The sequence below is a fragment of the Salmo salar genome, chromosome ssa17 (assembly GCF_905237065.1).
Source record: "Salmo salar chromosome ssa17, Ssal_v3.1, whole genome shotgun sequence".
NCBI lineage: Eukaryota > Metazoa > Chordata > Actinopteri > Salmoniformes > Salmonidae > Salmo > Salmo salar.
The window spans coordinates 5,768,811-5,786,240 of NC_059458.1; the positions used below are offsets into that span (position 1 = coordinate 5,768,811).

A 17,430-nucleotide genomic window follows, 5' to 3' on the forward strand; every position below is an offset into this window, starting at 1 on the left:
TGCTTGCCAATGGAACAATCAGCGTGAACAAGCAGCTTGAACGAGCAGCCAATGAGGCCCTTTTTCTACTTCCTCAGTCAGATGAACTTGTCGATACCACTGTTATGTTTCTGTGTCCAATATGAAGGAAGTTAGAGATAGTTTCGCAAGCCAATGTTAACTAAAAAGAAACGTCCACTCACTGTCAACTGCGTTTATTTTCAGCAAACTTTACATGTGTAAATATTTGTATGAACATTAGATTCAACAACTGAGACATAAACAGAACAAGTTCCACAGACATGTGACTAACAGAAATGGAATAATGTGTCCCTGAACAAAGGGGGGACAAAATCAAAAGTAACAGTCAATATCTGGTGTGGCCACCAGCTGCATTAAGTACAGCAGTGCATCTCCTCCACATGGACTGCACCACATTTTCCAGTTCTTGTTGTGAGATGTTACCCCAATCTTCCACCAAGGCACCTGCAAGTTCCCGGACATTTCTGGGGGGAATGGCCCTAGCCCAAACCCTCCGATCCAACAGGTCTCAGACGTGCTCAATAGGATTGAGATCCGGGCTCTTCGCTGGACATGGCAGAACACTGACATTCCTGTCTTGCAGGAAATCACACACAAACCAAACAGTATGGCTGGTGGCATTGTCATGCTGGAGGGTCATGTCAGGATGAGCCTGCAGGAAGGCTACCACATGAGGGAGGAGGATGTCTTCCCTGTAACGCACAGCGTTGAGATTGCCTGCAATGACAACATGCTCAGTCCGATGATGCTGTGACACACCGCCCCAGACAATGACGGACCCTCCACCTCCAAATCGATCCCGCTCCAGAGTACAGTCCTCGGTGTAATGCTCATACCTTCGACGATAAACGCAAATCTGACCATCACCCCTGGTGAGACAAAACCGCGACTCATCAGTGAAGAGCACTTTTTGCCAGTCCTGTCTGGTCCAGCGATGGTGGGTTTGTGCCCATAGGCGACTGTAAATTGGACAGTGCAGTTATATTAACAAGAATTTAAGCTTTCAGCCGATATGAAACACATATATGTACCGACATTTGTTGTTTCTCTACAATCTGCGATCGTGACACAAGGCGCTGCATGATTTACAACTGTCCAGTTGATGGGACGCCTATCCCTAAGAAGATTTATTAATTATGGTGTTGAAGTTTTGCTTGGCCATGCAGTCATGGGTTAACAGGGAGTACAGGAGGGGACTGAGCATGCACCCCCGAGGGACCCCCGTGTTGAGGATCAGCGTGGCAGATGTGTTGTTACCTACCCTTACCACCTGGGGGCGGCCCGTCAGGAAGTCCAAGATCCAGTTGCAGAGGGAGGTATTTAGTCCCAGGGTCCTTAGCTTAGTGATGAGCTTTGAGGGCACTATGGTGTTGAACGCTGAGCTGTAGTCAATGAATAGCATTGTCGCGTAGGTGTTCCTTTTGTCCAGGTGGGAAAGGGCAGTGTGGATTGCAATAGAGATTGCGTCATCTGTGGATCTGTTGGGGTGGTATGCAAATTGGAGTGGGTCTAGGGTTTCTGGGATAATGGTGTTGATGTGAGCCTTTCAAAGCACTTCATGGTTACAGACGTGAGTTCTAGGCATTTAGGCAGGTTACCTTGCTGTTCTTGGGCACAGGGACTATGGTGGTCTGCTTGAAACATGTTGGTATTACAGACTCGGTCAGGGAGAGGTTGAAAATGTCAGTGAAGACACTTGCTCGTTGGTCAGCGCATGCTCGGTGTACTGGTAATCTGACTGGCCCTGCGGCCATGTGAATGTTGACCTGTTTAAAGGTCATACTCACATCGGCTATGGAGAGCGTGATCACACAGCCATCAGGAACAGCTGGTGCTCTCATGCATGCTTCAGTGTTACTTGCCTCGATGCACGAATAGAAGTCATTTAGCTCATCTGGTAGGCTTATGTCACTAGGCAACTCACGGCTGTGCTTCCCTTTGTAGTCTGCAATAGTTTGCAAGCCCTGCCACCTCCGACGAGCATTGGAGCCGGTGTAGTAGGATACAATCTTAGTCCTGTATTGACACTTTGCCTGTTTGATGGTTCGTCGGAGGGCATAGCGGGATTTCTTATAAGTGTCCGGGTTAGAGAATCTGGTTGGCGTATGTGGGGACGACATCGTCGATAAACTTTTTGATTGATGATGTGGTGTACTTCTCAATGGCATTGGACGAATCCTGGAACGTATTCCAGTCTGTGCTAGAAAAAAACAGTCCTGTAGCTTAACATCTGCGTCATCTGACCACTTCCATATTGAGCGAGTCACTCGTACTTCCTGCTTTACTTTTTGCTTGTAAGCAGGAATCAGGAGGGTATTGTCAGATTTGCCAAATGGAGGGTGAGGGAGAGCTTTGTACGCGTCTCTGTTTGTGGAGTTAAGGTGGTCTAGAGTTTTTTTCCCTCTGTTTGCACATGCTGGTAGAAATTAGGTAAAATGGTTTTAACAAGACACTTGTGGAGTTGTTGAAAAATGAGTTTTAATGACTCCAACCTAAGTGTATGTAAACTTCTGACTCCAACTGTAGACAGTCATGCTTTACTCAAAGCTCGTTCATAAATATTTTTATAAGCAAGGTGCCTAAACAGCTACCCTAGGAATTTCCTAATTTGAACTGGATTATATTTGATAGGCTTCCACCCTCTGTTTTCTGTTAGACAAGTAACTCTTTATCCACATTATAGCAGGGGGTGTAAATCCATAACACGTACGTTTCTCCAGCAGCAGACTATGATCTATAGTGAGTTGTCATGATGCTGCATCAAATGTACATTTTCCTTGTGGCGTTTGCAGACACAATGTAAGAAACATAATTTATGTCCCCCTAATTGCCCTGAATAACTCTGTTGATCCTGCTGCTATTGTATGAAGTAATCAGGAGCCTATTAATCAGAGTTACACCATTAGCAATGAGGTGGTGTGCCCTAGTAGGAAGAGCACTTTGTGCATTTCACCCTGCACAATCATCTCCAATATAAATAAAATGAGCAAGTCTACTTCTGATAAGCTTCCCAGTAAAGCATTAAAATCAATCAAGAATGCCAGAAAAGTGCTAAAATAGACCAGATTAACATGTGCTGCCTGAGAAACAAAGTCCATGAAGTCAATAACTTGCTTGTAACAGATTACTTTCATATTCTGACAATCTTTGAAATTCACTTAGATAATACCTTTGATGATACAGTGGTAGCAATACATGGTTATAACATTTACCTAAAAGACAGAAATGCAAAGATAATATATAAATATATAAATATAAAGAACCACATTCCTGTAAAGCTTAGAGACGATTTAATGTTAAATACTATTTAGGTAATATGGCTACAGGTTAATCTGCCTCACCTAAAGCCCCTTCTTTTGGGAAGCTGCTATAGACCACCAAGTGCTAACAGTCAGTATCTGGATAATATATATGAAATGCTTGATCATGTATGTGATATCAACAGAAAAGTATATTTTCTGGGTGATTTAAATATTGACTGGCTCTCATCAAGCTGCCCACTCAAGAAAAAATGTCAAACTGTAACCAGTGCCTGCAACCTGGTTCAGGTTTTAGATCAACCAGGGTAGTTACAAACAGCACAGGAAGGAAATCATCAATATGTATTGATCACATCTTTACTAATGCTGCAGAAATTTGCTTTAAAGCAGTATCCAAATCCATAGGATGTAGTGATCACAATATAATTGCCATATCTAGGAAAACCAAGCTTTCAAAGGCTGGGCCTAATATAGTGTATAAGAGGTCATACAATAAGTTTTGTAGTGATTCACATGTAAACAGTATTTGCTGGTCTGTGGTGTGTAATGAGGAGCAACCAGACGCTGCACTTGACTCGTTTATGAAATTGCTTATTCCAGTTACTAATAAGCACGCACCCATTAAGAAAATGACTGTAAAAACTGTTAAATCCACTTGGATTGATGAGGAATTGAAAAAGTGTATGGTTGAGAGGGATGAGGCAAAAGGTATGGCACATAAGTCTGGCAGACCAACTGATTGGCAAATGTACTGCAAATTAAGAAATCATGTGACTAAGCTAAATAAAAATAAAAAATAAACTATACTATGAAACAAAGTTAAATTATATAAAGAATGATAGTAAAGAGCTTTGGCGCACCTTAAATTCCATTTTGGGGGAAAAGCCAACTCGGCTACATCATTCATTGAATCAGATGATGGCTCATTTGTCACAAAACCAATTGATATTGCCAGCTACTTCAATTAGCAAATTTAGGGATGACATGCCAGCAACAAATGCTGACACTACACATCCAAGTGTACCTGACCAAATTATGAAAGACAAGAATTGTAGTTATGAATTCCATAAAGTCAGTGTGGAAGAGGTGAAAAAATTATTGTTGTCTATCAACAATAACAAAACACCGGGGTGACAGAGGATAATAGTGGACGATATTGCCACTCCTTTTTGCCACATCTTAAATTTAAGCCTACTAGAAAGTGTATGCCCTCAGGCCTGGAGGGAAGCTAAAGTCATTCCGCTACCCATGAATATAGTAAAGCCCCCTTTACTGGCTCAAACAGCCAATCAATCAATCTGTTATCAACCCCAAAAATGGTGTTTGACCAGATAGAATGCTATTTAACAGTAAACAAATTGACAACAGACTTTCAGCACACATGTAGGAAAGGACACTCAACAAGCACATCACTTACACAAATGATTGATGATTGGCTGAGAGAAATGTATGATAATATTAATGCAGCTTTTGACATTATCGATCATAGTCTACTGCTGGAAAAACTTTATGTTTTATGGCTTTACACGCCCTGCTATAATGTGGATAAAGAGTTACTTGTCTAACAGAACACAGAGGGTGTTCTTTAATGTAAGCTTCTCAAACATAATCCAGGTAGATTCAGGAATTCCCCAGGGTAGCTGTTTAGGCCCCTTGCTTTTTTCGATGTTTACTAACGACATTTCACTGTCTTTGAGCAAGGCCAGTGTGTCTATGTATGTGGATGACTCAACACTATACACGTCAGCTACTACAGCGTCTGAAATGACTGCAACACTTAACAAAGAGCTGCAGTTAGTTTCGGGATGGGTAGCAAAACTATTTCCAAAACTAAAAGCATTTTATTTGGGACAAATCATTCACTAAACCCTAAACCTCAACTAAATCTCGTAATGAATCATGTGGAAATTGAGCAAGTTGAGGTGACTAAACTGCCTGGAGTAACCCTAGATTGTAAACTATCATGGCCAAAACATATTGATACAACAGTAGCTAAGATGGTGAGAAGTCTGTCCATAATAAAGCGCTGCTCTGCCTTCTTAACAACACTATCAACTAGGCAGGTCCTACAGGTCCTAGTTTTGTCGCACCTAGACTACTGTTCAGTCGTGTGGTCAGGTGACACAAAGAGGGACTTGGCAAAATTACAGTTGGCTCAAAACAGGGCAGCATGGCTGGCCCTTAAAAGTACACGGAGAGCTAACATTAATGCCATGCATGTCAATCTCTCATGGCTCAAAGTTGAAGAGAGATTGACTTCATCATTACTTGTTTTTGTAAGAGGTGCTGACAAGCTGAATGTACTGAGCTGTCTGTTTAAACTACTAGCACACAGCTCGGACACCCATGCATGCCCCTCAAGACATGCCACCAGTGGTCTCTTCACAGTCCCGAAGTCCAGAACAAACTATGGGAGGCTCACAGTACTACATAGAGCCATGACTATGGAACTCTATTCCACACCAGGTAACTGATGCAAGCAGTAGAATCAGAGTTAAAAAGCAGGTAAAAACCTTATGGAAGAGCGGGGACTGTGAAGCAACACAAACATAAGCACAGACACATGCATACACACACATGATAACATACGCACTATACACACATGTACACATGGATTTTGCGTTGTAGATATGTGGTATTGGAGTATAGGCCTGAGGGCACACACTTATTGTGTTGTGAATTCTGTAATGAATGTATAGTAATGTTTTTAAAATTGTATAACTGCCTTAATTTTGTCGGACCCCAGGAAGAATAATGGGGACCCATAATAAATGCAAATACAAATACTGTATATTGTCCACATTTGTGAATTTCCAAGCGTGTGTTTAGATATTTAAATGTCATATCGATGTGACATTTGGATCAGTTGGTAGAGCATGGTGTTTGCAACGCCAGGGTTGTGGGTTCGATTCCCACGGGGGACCAGTACGGGGGGAAAAAATGTATGCATTCACTACTGTAAGTCGCTCTGGATAAGAGCGTCTGCTAAATGACTAAAATGTAAGAAAAGGTCAAGCACAATACAAGCCTTTTAATCAGCTTCAGACTGCCGTTATTTAAGAACCTTGGATATGCAGTATAATATCTTTATTTAAATGTTTCACTCAACCCTTATTTTACCTGGTAAGTTGACTGAGAACACATTCTGATTTACAGCAATGACCTAGGGAACAGTTACAGGGGAGAGGAAGGGGGATGAATGAGCCAATTGGAAGCTGGGGATGATTAGGTGGCCATGATGGTATGAGGGCCAGATTGGGAATTTAGATAGGCTACATCAACATGTCCTTGAAGACATAGGTAGAGACCCTGTCAATGAACCAATCATTGCATGTCTGTTCGCCCCTGTCATTCCCTCACATACCCAGACAAACACACAAAGACAGACACAGCTTTAGAGCTGCCAATCATGTTGAGGACAGATCTTTGGGGGAGGTAGGGCATGAAAATAGTAGTTTATCATTATTTTGCTCTCATCTCTAAAATACCATTCATTTAATGGACAAGGAATGTTAATCCAACGCTTTTGGATTAACATAAACTGGTCATATGTTTTTGTGTATGTACAGTATATATATGTGTGTGTGTGTGTGTGTGTGTGTGTGTGTGTGTGTGTGTGCACCTACTTAATACACAGTGGCAAATCTCAATTTTAATCATAAGACCCTACGGCCTTTAAAATCAACTCTGGACCTCGAAGCCAGTTCGACTACATTTTTCCATTGTTCCCCTCTAATCAGGGACTGATGTAGACCTGGGACACTAGGTGTGTGCAATTCATTATCAGATATAACAGAAAACAAGCAGGCTCCGGACCTCGTAGGGTAAGAGTTGAATACCACTGCCCTACTCCCTGTGCAGATTGGAGATCTGAAAGGACATGGCATAGGTATGGTAATAGCTAAACCTAGGCTTCAGATAGGCTGGTTGGATTTAATGCCATATTGCTAACACCTGTCAAACCTTCTCAGATCGCTGAAGTGCACAGGGTGTTAGGGTTGAGGGTTGACATTGGGATTGGGTCAGTATAGCAGGAATGATACCTTGCCTAGCTGCCACTACATCACACAGGCTTACACAACATCCCCCTCTGCTGGAGATGGATCATGTTGCATATGGTCTGCTATAGTGCAAAACCAAACTCTATGAATAAATGAATGGTTTTATATATTATAAAAAAAATGTAATAGACAAGAGAACATTTGAAAAAGATGACACTGTCCATATATGAATACAACAAAAGGCTAAAGAACAGGAAAACTAGAATTCAAAATAATTTTTGGGTTAAAACAAATATGTGGGGTAAAACTAATACATACATTAACAGAGAATTTAAAAATAGCAGTTCAACATCATTGGTGAACAGTGTGGCACTCACACAAGTAGAAAGAAACCCTTTTGAGTTTGCCCTACTATCACCTTTGCGTTTATGAGTTTATTATCACTAGTAGCATGATTCAAATATGTCACATTGTCATTGAAAACGAATACAATATAGATTTGATTGATATATAGAAACATAGATGGTTGATAGAAACAACATTGAATACGCTGTGATTGTATTTTTTTTTCTTTCCAATATTCCTAAAAGGGGCTAGCTAAGGTATGAGGTCTGACGTCTTAAATCCCGTCATCCGGGAATATGATTAAATACGGTTTCGGGCATGCGCAGTTGTTCCTCAGCGCTTCGACCTCAGCAGCCGGTAAGTGAAGGGGAGGCAAATGAGGGTCTGCGCTGAAACATTTTAACAATCCATTTTCATCTTCTATCTGAAGTCGTTTTGATCCCACACCGACACATAATTTATGTGAATACAGTTGTTTTGCACATAACGTTAATCATTTTTATGGATTCGGTGTTTCTTTGAATTTGTAGTGAAATTATCATTGACCTTAGCTACTGTTCTCTTTTCTTTTTGAGACAAAACCAGGTGACTCGTCTTTAGTTGATTTTTTTTAAATCGGTCAACACATTAAACTAATATGTACGCCTGTGCGAAGTTCGTCTCTACGCCTGCACTGGTGAGTTGTGAAAGTAATGATGCATATAAGTTGTCATAGCATAATGTTAACTAGGCAAGTTAGATTGGCCTGCTGAACTTGTACTTATTTGTGACTTAGGAACTGCTGTAACGTTTCAGTGCATGCAATTGTGCACACTGAACAACTTGGTTTGAAATGTAATTGAAATGAACGTAGCTAGCTAACCTTTAGAAATAATAATGTTAATAATTGTTAAACCTGCTCTTGGAAAATAACGTTACCTCTTGTCACCTAAGCTAGGTAGCCAGCTTTAGCTACGTTGGGTTACTAACCATCGCTCGTTAGCTTTCGAATGAGATTTGTAATTTCAAGGTCATGCAGAAATAAAGCAGCAAAGACTGCTTTCATTTGGCTATGTGCATTTGCTACTAGTAATGTCAATCCTAGTTGTGCACTTTGCCAGTTTGGCGTTTGTGTATTTTGGACCATGGCACTACATCTTGATCCACTCCATAATGCCCTCTGAGTTGGTCGTCTAGGACATCTGAAAGGGCTGGTTCAGTAGAGGCAGATATTTGGAACTCAACACTGCAGTGCTTCCATGCGTTTGTCATGTTTAACAGCACATTCTCCACAGTGTGTGTGTGGGAGGGGGGCTCTGTAGCTTGCTAGTAGTATGTAGCAAGCTACTAGTTATTTATCATGTTGTACTGCCCACATCTGACTTGTACAGTTGGTCAGTGGTGATGTACATATGATTTGTCCATGTGTCCCCTTGCGACTGTTAACAAATGTTATTTATTTTTGTGGTGGTGTGTTTATAATCAAGTTACAATGATGTTATGGAAGTTGCATCACTTAACGTATACCATTTTTAATGTACAGGTCCGTGCTGGATCCAGGGCATTATACAGACCTCTCTCTGCGTCTGTGCTTTCCCGGCCGGATGTCAGAACAGGAGAGGTGAGTGTCTACCTGCCCCTTTTACCCTTTAGCGCCCTTACCCTGAGGATCAACATCAACTTCTATGGACAACTGATGCTACCTTTCAGTCTAGATTTTCTTCCTTAGGTAAAAGGTTGCTGAGAGAAATGATAAGAAAACAGCCCTCTGTTCTCTTCCAAATTATATTGGACCCCTCTGCAATGATTTAAATGTTGTCTTAATCATAAATGATTGTAATATTTATCTTCAAGCTGTTTTTATGGTCAATTGGTTCATTATATATTTTTTTTGACTTTTTCTTTGTTGCTCCCAGGCTAGCACTGCCTTTGTGTCACAGAATGCCTTTTCTCAGGTACCATTGCGGGGTTTCCAGACTAGTGCTATGAGCAGAGACATTGACACAGCAGCCAAGTTCATCGGCGCTGGAGCTGCCACAGTTGGAGTGGCTGGTTCTGGTGCTGGAATCGGGACTGTGTTCGGCAGCCTTATCATCGGATATGCAAGGTAAGTATTGCCATTAGTAGATATGGTGCAGTACTTTATGCCCTCAACTATGTGAATCTTTGTTGATTTTTGTCAAAAATGTTTTACAATGTTTGTGAAAATGGTAAACAATCGCTATGGCTGCAAGTCTCTCCCACAGCTTTGATTCATGGCACTAGCAATTATTAATTTTTTTCTCCCCAGGAACCCTTCTCTAAAGCAGCAGCTTTTCTCCTATGCTATCCTGGGATTTGCCCTGTCTGAAGCCATGGGTCTGTTCTGCTTGATGGTTGCTTTCCTGATCCTGTTTGCCATGTAAATATTTCCACTGCAGATGGTGATCATGATTTTGAAACCACAGCTGTGGCTACCTATTTTACTCGAGCAACCCAAATTGTTCAGTGTTGGGGTCATAAAATTGTACATTTTCCAAGTTTTTGTTGAAGGCTGACAAAAGAAAAGGCATGTATTGTAAAAATGTAACCAATTACAGAATTAAATGCATGTATTTCACTATTTAAAATGGTTTAGTTACTTTGTGTATAGCCCCACTTCCCTGCAAAAGATTTTCAAAGGAACACCAGATTTTGGATTAACAAATGCATTTCTCTAGTGTGTGCCCTTCACATCAGAACAAAGCATATAGTTATGTTAACTGCAGGTTGGTTGCAATCAAGTGAGTTTAAGTACATTTTCACTTATTTTGGTTATCATGTGCTTTTCTTAATTGTAATAAATACTGAAGTTATCTTTCACTGGTGTAATACAATGTCCTCTTTTGCTATTCCATGAAAAATGATCAACATGACTCTGCTTTGGATTTATTTTTCGAACAGCCATTTAATATATGTTAAAGTTGCCAATAGATGCTGATATTGGGTCAGTTTTGCGTTAGGATTGGGGAAGCTGATCTGAGCTCTTTACATAGGGCAAACTTCACCCCAAAGCCATACATTTCTCTCGATCTTGAAGATATTTTAGATTTGGGGAGAGATTTAGTTCAGCTGTTGGATTGCAATTGAATAGACACTTCCAATCTCTTGCATTTTGAGATTATAAATTTAATAGCGCTAAGTAAACATTTTGGTTGTCATGAGCAGAAATTATTTATGGATGGTTAAAACATTCATAGCAGAGATCTAACATTGGCTGTTTAATTTAATCTGCATGGTAAATTGAAACAGTTTAGGTCCATTGAATTTCACTTTCTATATTAAATACAAAGAATGCCTTTTGGATCCTGTGCAGTGCCTGGGCTTTTGAATTGACCCTCCATTATGGCTCACACTTTGCATTGCTTTGTAGTAGTAGGATAGCCTTTGGAGCATAGTTGGCTTGGTGCGAATATGAGGAGGATGCTTTAAGAGTGGAGGGAATAATGCAACTGGTTGTATGTGAGTGGATAGTGAGTTGTGCTGCTATTTGGCTCTGGACCTGTCTGATTCTGACCAATGAACCCTCCCCCCACTGTGACCTTCCACCACTCAGCCCATTGACACTACCAAAAACAAACTGTTTCTGCTCCCATCCTGATTTTTAACTGTTTAATTACTTATGTGCTATGTATGTAATTTAGCTATAGCTGCCAAGTACAGCCTACATGTGTAATAAATGACTGCTATTATGGTGCCTGGCACAAGGCCTGGGCTTTATCTGGCTGTGCTCCTTCTCATGACCCTACAAGATCAAGTTGGTAGCACACACACCTTCCATGATAGAATAGGTCTTTTGTATTTCTATTTATTATGGATCCCCATTAGCTGCTACTCTTCCCGGGGGCCAGCAAAATTAAGGCAGTTATAAAAAATAAACATTACAATACATTCACAACATATTAGGTGTGGTCCATCAGGCCCCTACTCTACTACCACATATCTACAACACACTACCCATGTGTACGTGTGTATGACTGGTGGCACAAGTAATGCTCTTGCCTTTGGACTGCAGGATCTATGAATCGTTAGCTCAAACATTGCCTGTACTAGGTCTACTTGCAGAGCTGAATTTGCAGTTAAGCTTTCCATTTAGGATGTCCCAAAAAAATGAGAACGAAATTACAAGGACATCTCAACGGTATATTAATCTAATCAGATGTATGGATTCTCTCATCCTTCTAATATGGTGATTTAACTGGATTGCTGCTGCACCGGTCCATGCTTTCCGGGATCCTTGGGACTTCCCAAATTGAAATTTAAAATTGTTACGGTTAGGGTAAGGTTTAGGGTAGGGACATCCTAAGGATCCCAGATAGCACCAACCCTGCCCCATCCTTTTCTGAGAAGCTTCACATGGTAACCATGGTAAAACTACGGCCTAAAATTGAGGCTGATGGTCACGTGATATCACAAGATGGCAACTTCGTTATAGAATATAGATACGGTGTTTGTTGGGATCAATTATATTAGCTATATGCATGCATATGCAACCGGATAGATTACATCTTGGCTTTATCCTCACTAGATAAATGCATGTTTGCATCTACGCCTGTTCCCATTCCTTAGGTTTGTTTATTTTTTTAATGAAGTCGGCGGCGCTACTAGCGGTGACTCACAGTGAGAAAACGCGTTAACTTAAGTGGCCAACGCTATCTAGCCTGGACTGGCTCTGTTATTGTAGTATAAACATTTGGATTGTTTAACATTTTTCCTAGTTGCTGAATGTTTTCTCGCAAAATAATATTTATTCACTGTATTCCCCTTATCAGCTTTCTAACGACGGGGGAAATAGTCATATATCAGTTATCGCACCAAGAATGGCTCTAAATGTCTTTGGTAAGTTAACTAACGTTAGCTAGCTAACTGTTCCTTTCTGTCAGTTTGATATCTCGCTAGTTCCAATACCAGCTCTAACGCCAGCTTCCTCGTTATGCATGTGACAGATATGCAAATGTTTTGCTATAGAAATGTGGTCAGCGTTTGTCCATCTAGCTACCTTTTTTTGGCCTTGTCGGGAGGCCTGTAGAGTTCTTTTGCACGGGATAGAAACACCGTATTTTGCGTCAGCAGATTTGTAGATACGATGTTAGATAGCTAACGCTAGCTAACTAACAGTTTATTTAAGTCATTATCAACGTTCACGTATTATAGCGTTTTAAGCCATGTTAAAACCCCTTCATCACCAAAGGGTATCACAAGCCTTTTCAAGAGGTGGAATAGTAGACTACAGTCTATTGCCTTTTTTTGCATTAAACAAAAAACATTGACATATCTGTAACTTTTGAACTAGGAGAGGGAGAGAAAATACATACAGAACAGTTAGGGGGATATAAATTAAGTGCATTTGAAGTAAGATAGAGCTGACATCCAGGCTGTGGGAGATGAGACTGGAAGCTCTGTGCTTTGGGACAGATATCCAGTGTATTCTGTCAGAACACACATGCCATAGTCCTTTCAGGGTGTGGTTGAAAGCACAGTCTGCAGTCCCATGTAGTGCAATAGCTATTTGGTCAGAACATCCTTGTAGTAGCCTAATTGAAATCTTTGTCAGTAGTAAGCAGTAGCTCTCTTTAAAGGTATCCTACACAATGGTGTCGACCCAAACTGCATATGCTACGGTGTGGTATGGTTCAGTATAGAACAGTGGTAATTCTTTTGTAAGGATATGTTGCTATGAGTGGAGAGAGAGCGACCATACCAACAATGGCAGATGTGTGAAAAGTAAATTCCAAGCCCTCATAATGTATTCATGCACTTACTTCTCAAGTACAATAAGCCTAAGCTAATATCAATGTTAGATTTATTCTGAATTTGCATAAAATGCTAATTTTCCCACAGCATTAGTTTGGTATTGTTGATTAGGCTAGTTGCATAGTATCTTGCATCTAGCCTAAAATGAGTGACCCTATATTATGCTTTAAGGCAATTCAGATGTGCTGAAGACCCGCTAGTGTAATCATTTTTTGGGGTCAAAAATATCTTGTCTGTTACTGAATCTGTAGAAAATCAAATTTGTCAGGGTGGCTTAATCGACACAGTTTAAGTGTAGTGTGATAGAATGACAACCTGGAGGCACTGTCAATCAGGATACAAAGATTTTTGGTAGCGTGTCAATGTTAAGGTTTATTAAGACTTGAGATTATGTTCTTCTTTCCTCAGACCATGATGAATACAGGCCGCCAGTGTGGAAATCTTACCGTGAGTATAAATGTATTCTAATGATGAAAATATTGTAGGGAGCACTGTAATCATGTTTTACTGACTGTGTTCTGTTTTTGCACAAGTGTATCAGCTCCAGCAGGAGGCACCACATCCACGGCGACTGACCTGCACCTCTGAGGTAAACAGACAGACACAGAAAAGAGACCAATTGGCCACTTAAAAGAATGTCTGCAGGTATTCATAATAGATTCTCAATAAGGGATTATTAAACAAAATGCAATCTATAACAATTTTATATGAACTGAAAACAATTTACTGCATCACTTGATGAACTGTGACATTATGTCTGGACATGGCTAATTTCTTCATCGTGCTCCCGCAGCTTTTTAATACCGCACCCACCACTTACTCCTGTTGTTTTTGTCTGACTCCCGCCTGCTCCTGCAAGAACTGGTCCCACCCAACAGCAGTCCCCAAATGTTATTTTAGGCTTATGTGACACAGCTAACTTGGGAGCCCTGGTCCCTGCAATTTGCCACCCTAGGCAATATCAAAATGCAAAAAAACAGCCCAAAAAATTGGTTAAATTATCAGATATTCTCACATGGCCAATTATTATTTTATTTTTTTATGTTAGGTTATCGGTAAACTATTACTGGGTTACATATCAGCCAATAGGCCAGAGGTAATTTGAACGAGATCCAGAGTTGGAGCGAAATAGAATAGAGTGGGTACTTCACTTGAGCTACGTTTTGCATAATTTTTAGGAGTGGGACGATTTTCAGACAGAGACAGATGTGTTATTTATTTCCAGTCAATGTAGTAAACTACACTCACCGGACAGTTTATTAGGTACACCCACCTAGTACTGGGTCGGAACCCCCCCCTTGCCTCCAAAACAGCCGGAATTCTTCAGGGCATTCTACTAGGTGTCGGTAACATCACAGGGATGTTGGTCCATGCTGATGCGATGGCATCAGGCAGTTGCTGCAGATTGGACGCCAGTACATTCATGCTGCGAACAGCCCGTTCCATCTCATCCCAAAGATGCTCTGTTGGTTGAGGTCTGGGGACTGCGCAGGCCACTCAAGTAAACTGAACTTGCTGTCATGTTCCAGGCAATGTTTTTTCACTCCTCAATTGTCCAGTGTTGGTGATTGCGTGCCCACTGGAGCCGCTTCTTGTTTTTATCTGATTGATGACTACCTTGTGTATTCATCTGCTGCAACAGCCCGTCCATTCTCCACATCACCATTATTTGTTTGTGGCCCGCCTGTTAGCTTGCGTGATTTGTTAACATTCTCTCATCAACAAGCTGTTTTCGCCCACAGGACTGCCGCTGACTGGATATTTTTGGTTTGTCGCACCAGTTTCAGTAAACCCTAGATCAGGCTTACTTGAGTACTATTGGAGAAGGTCCGGTCACAAAAATGTTTAGCTGTAGGTTGCAAAGGTCCGGATGGATAATGTAATCGAACGGCGTAGTAACAAACCCCCACCTCGCAACCCATGCGACCACAACCGTTCACACCCCTCTTACCCCTATTGTTGGTAGATATAAAATGTTGCAATTTTAAAGAAAATTCTACACATTTTGCATGGGGCAGATATTTATTTAGCTGTTTTTAAAGCTAATTTCCTGCAATTCTATGAATTCTTCCATGTCTTGTGTGTTTTATTGATACCAGGGGTCGAAGCCCGGTCCGTATTGACCCCGTTCTGGGTCCAGACCCGGTCCGCAGTCCGCCAGTTGAGTATGGAGGCTCTGTACCCATCTCTGTATGGGTTCACATACCAGTGTAGCTTTTTCCAATACCGTCTATAATGATATTTTAAAGGTGCAATATGCAGAAATCGCTTCACCATTTCGTGGTTGCTAAAATTGTAATAGTTCGCCTATTTTCAATTTGTTTGACAAAACAAGCGGTCATTGTCTACACAATCATTGGACCATCTAAACTGCTGTAAAATACAGTATATTTTCCATAACCATGAATAATGTGTTTTAAGATGGTTTACAAAACTGAAAGTAAAAGACACAAAACTAAACTTAAGAACGTGAAGCATAAAAATAACGCACATTAAACAGATCTACTGCTTCTTAGAGCTGCAACATACACTTAAACTGGACAGTTTTATCTCAATCTCTTCATTCAAAAACTCAATCATGGGCACTCTTACTGACAGTTGTGGTTGCTTTGCGTTATGTATTGTTGTCTTTACCTCCTTGCCCTTTGCTCTTGTCTGTGCCCAATGTTTGTACCCTGTTTTGTGCTGCTGCCATGTTGTGTTGCTACCATGCTGTGTTGTCATGTGTTGCTGTTATGTTGTCTTAGGTCTCTCTTTATGTAGTGTTGTGTTGTCTCTCTTGTCGTGATGTGTGTTTTGTCCTATATTTCTTTTATTTATTTTTTATCCCAGGCCCTGTCCCTGCAGGAGGCCTTTTGCTTTTTGGTAGGCCATCATTGTAAATAAGAATTTGTTCTCAACTGACTTGCCTAGTTGAAAATGTTTTAAATAAAGTAAAAAATTAGACTTGCTTTCAATGAAATTTCGATGTGAATTTGTTCGGGTCACCCAAAAAGTTACATATTGCAGCTTTAGGTGCTAAATAGTAAATGAAATGTTCTACAAATAATCTTACTTCACTGTCAGTTTGGTTCAGTATAAAAATGGAGAAAGCCCATTGAAAAACCACTTCACACTGTTGGGTTCAAATTTTTCAGAGTAAATAAGTCACGGACACTAGAGAAGTTTAACCAAGTTTAATTCTTCCCAAAGGGTCGATACAGCTGGATTCAGACAAAGACATGTTCCTACCATCACAAGTGTATACTCCACTTTACACGCCTCCTTCTCTCCAATCCGTACATCTTATGGTTCGACAGGAAGAGGGTAATAAGATAATAAACCATTATTTCTCTCTTCAGGGGATCTGACCTGACCTCCTGACCTCAACCCCTCCTTCCCCTAATCCACAGATGTACATCCGCTTCCCCTATAGCAATCCTGTGACTTCCTCCCGTCCACCCAACACATTCCAAAGCTGTCTTTCTACAGAGAACCATTAACTTCTGATGTAAAACCAGTCTCTTACACTCCTTAATATACTATGCTTCTGATCTATTATGTCTGTAGTATATCAATGTTCAAAGTTTACCCCGAATCCAACAACACACATTTAGAACTTTTATTGTTCAGTCCACAAAGAGATTAGAAAATTAAAGAGAATTGGCCCATGCTTTTCCACTCGTACCTCTGGGCTATTTAATTGAATCCATACACTACTGGTCAAAAGTTTTAGAACACCTACTCATCAAGGTATTTTTTTTTATTTGTACTACTTTCTACATTGTACAATAATAGTGAAGACATCAAAACTATGAAATAACACACATGGAATCATGTAGTAACCAAAAAAGTGTTAAACAAATAAATATATTTTATATACAGTTGAAGTCGGAAGTTTACATACACCATAGCCAAATACATTTAAACATAGTTTTTCACAAATCCTGAAATGTAATCCTAGTGAAAATTCCCTGTCTTATGTCATTTAGGATCACCACTTTATTTTAAGAATGTGAAATGTCAGAATAATAGTAGAGAGAATTATTTCTTTCAGCTTTTATTTCTTTCAT

At 40.5% G+C, this 17,430-nt stretch overlaps 2 protein-coding genes across 6 annotated transcripts in view; both read left to right on the forward strand.

Annotated features, from left to right (window-relative positions):
• The first annotated feature begins 7,907 nt into the window (after nucleotides 1–7,907).
• On the forward strand, nucleotides 7,908–10,447 carry atp5mc3b (ATP synthase membrane subunit c locus 3b). 3 transcript variants are annotated; one of them, XM_014151206.1, is made up of 5 exons: nucleotides 7,908–7,984; nucleotides 8,203–8,303; nucleotides 9,150–9,227; nucleotides 9,523–9,713; nucleotides 9,897–10,447. In XM_014151206.1, the coding sequence occupies exons 2-5, from the start codon at nucleotides 8,265–8,267 to the stop codon at nucleotides 10,009–10,011; spliced, it is 423 nt and encodes a 140-aa protein (XP_014006681.1). In that variant the 5' UTR covers nucleotides 7,908–7,984; nucleotides 8,203–8,264; the 3' UTR covers nucleotides 10,012–10,447.
• Nucleotides 10,448–11,998: 1,551 nt separating this feature from the next.
• Nucleotides 11,999–17,430, forward strand: part of LOC100196534 (N-chimaerin) — a 46,295-nt gene continuing 40,863 nt past the window's right edge. The window contains exons 1-5 of one of the 3 annotated variants that reach the window (XM_045698752.1): nucleotides 11,999–12,244; nucleotides 12,397–12,463; nucleotides 13,787–13,825; nucleotides 13,912–13,967; nucleotides 16,571–16,684. In XM_045698752.1, the coding sequence (XP_045554708.1) occupies nucleotides 12,445–12,463; nucleotides 13,787–13,825; nucleotides 13,912–13,967; nucleotides 16,571–16,684 (228 nt within the window). In that variant the 5' untranslated portion in view covers nucleotides 11,999–12,244; nucleotides 12,397–12,444. The remainder of the gene's footprint in view (nucleotides 12,245–12,396; nucleotides 12,464–13,786; nucleotides 13,826–13,911; nucleotides 13,968–16,570; nucleotides 16,685–17,430) is intronic. The other 2 variants (XM_014151218.2, XM_014151220.2) reach the window with 2 other exon arrangements.

What these genes read in the sequence shown, in the direction of transcription:
- atp5mc3b (XM_014151206.1), top strand. Translation starts at nt 8,265, where the DNA reads ATGTACGCCTGTGCGAAGTTCGTCTCTACGCCTGCACTG. An exon ending in TCGTCTCTACGCCTGCACTG is followed by an intron (nt 8,304 to 9,149) that starts GTGAGTTGTGAA and finishes TTTAATGTACAG; the next exon opens with GTCCGTGCTGGATCCAGGGC. An exon ending in CTTATCATCGGATATGCAAG is followed by an intron (nt 9,714 to 9,896) that starts GTAAGTATTGCC and finishes TTTTCTCCCCAG; the next exon opens with GAACCCTTCTCTAAAGCAGC.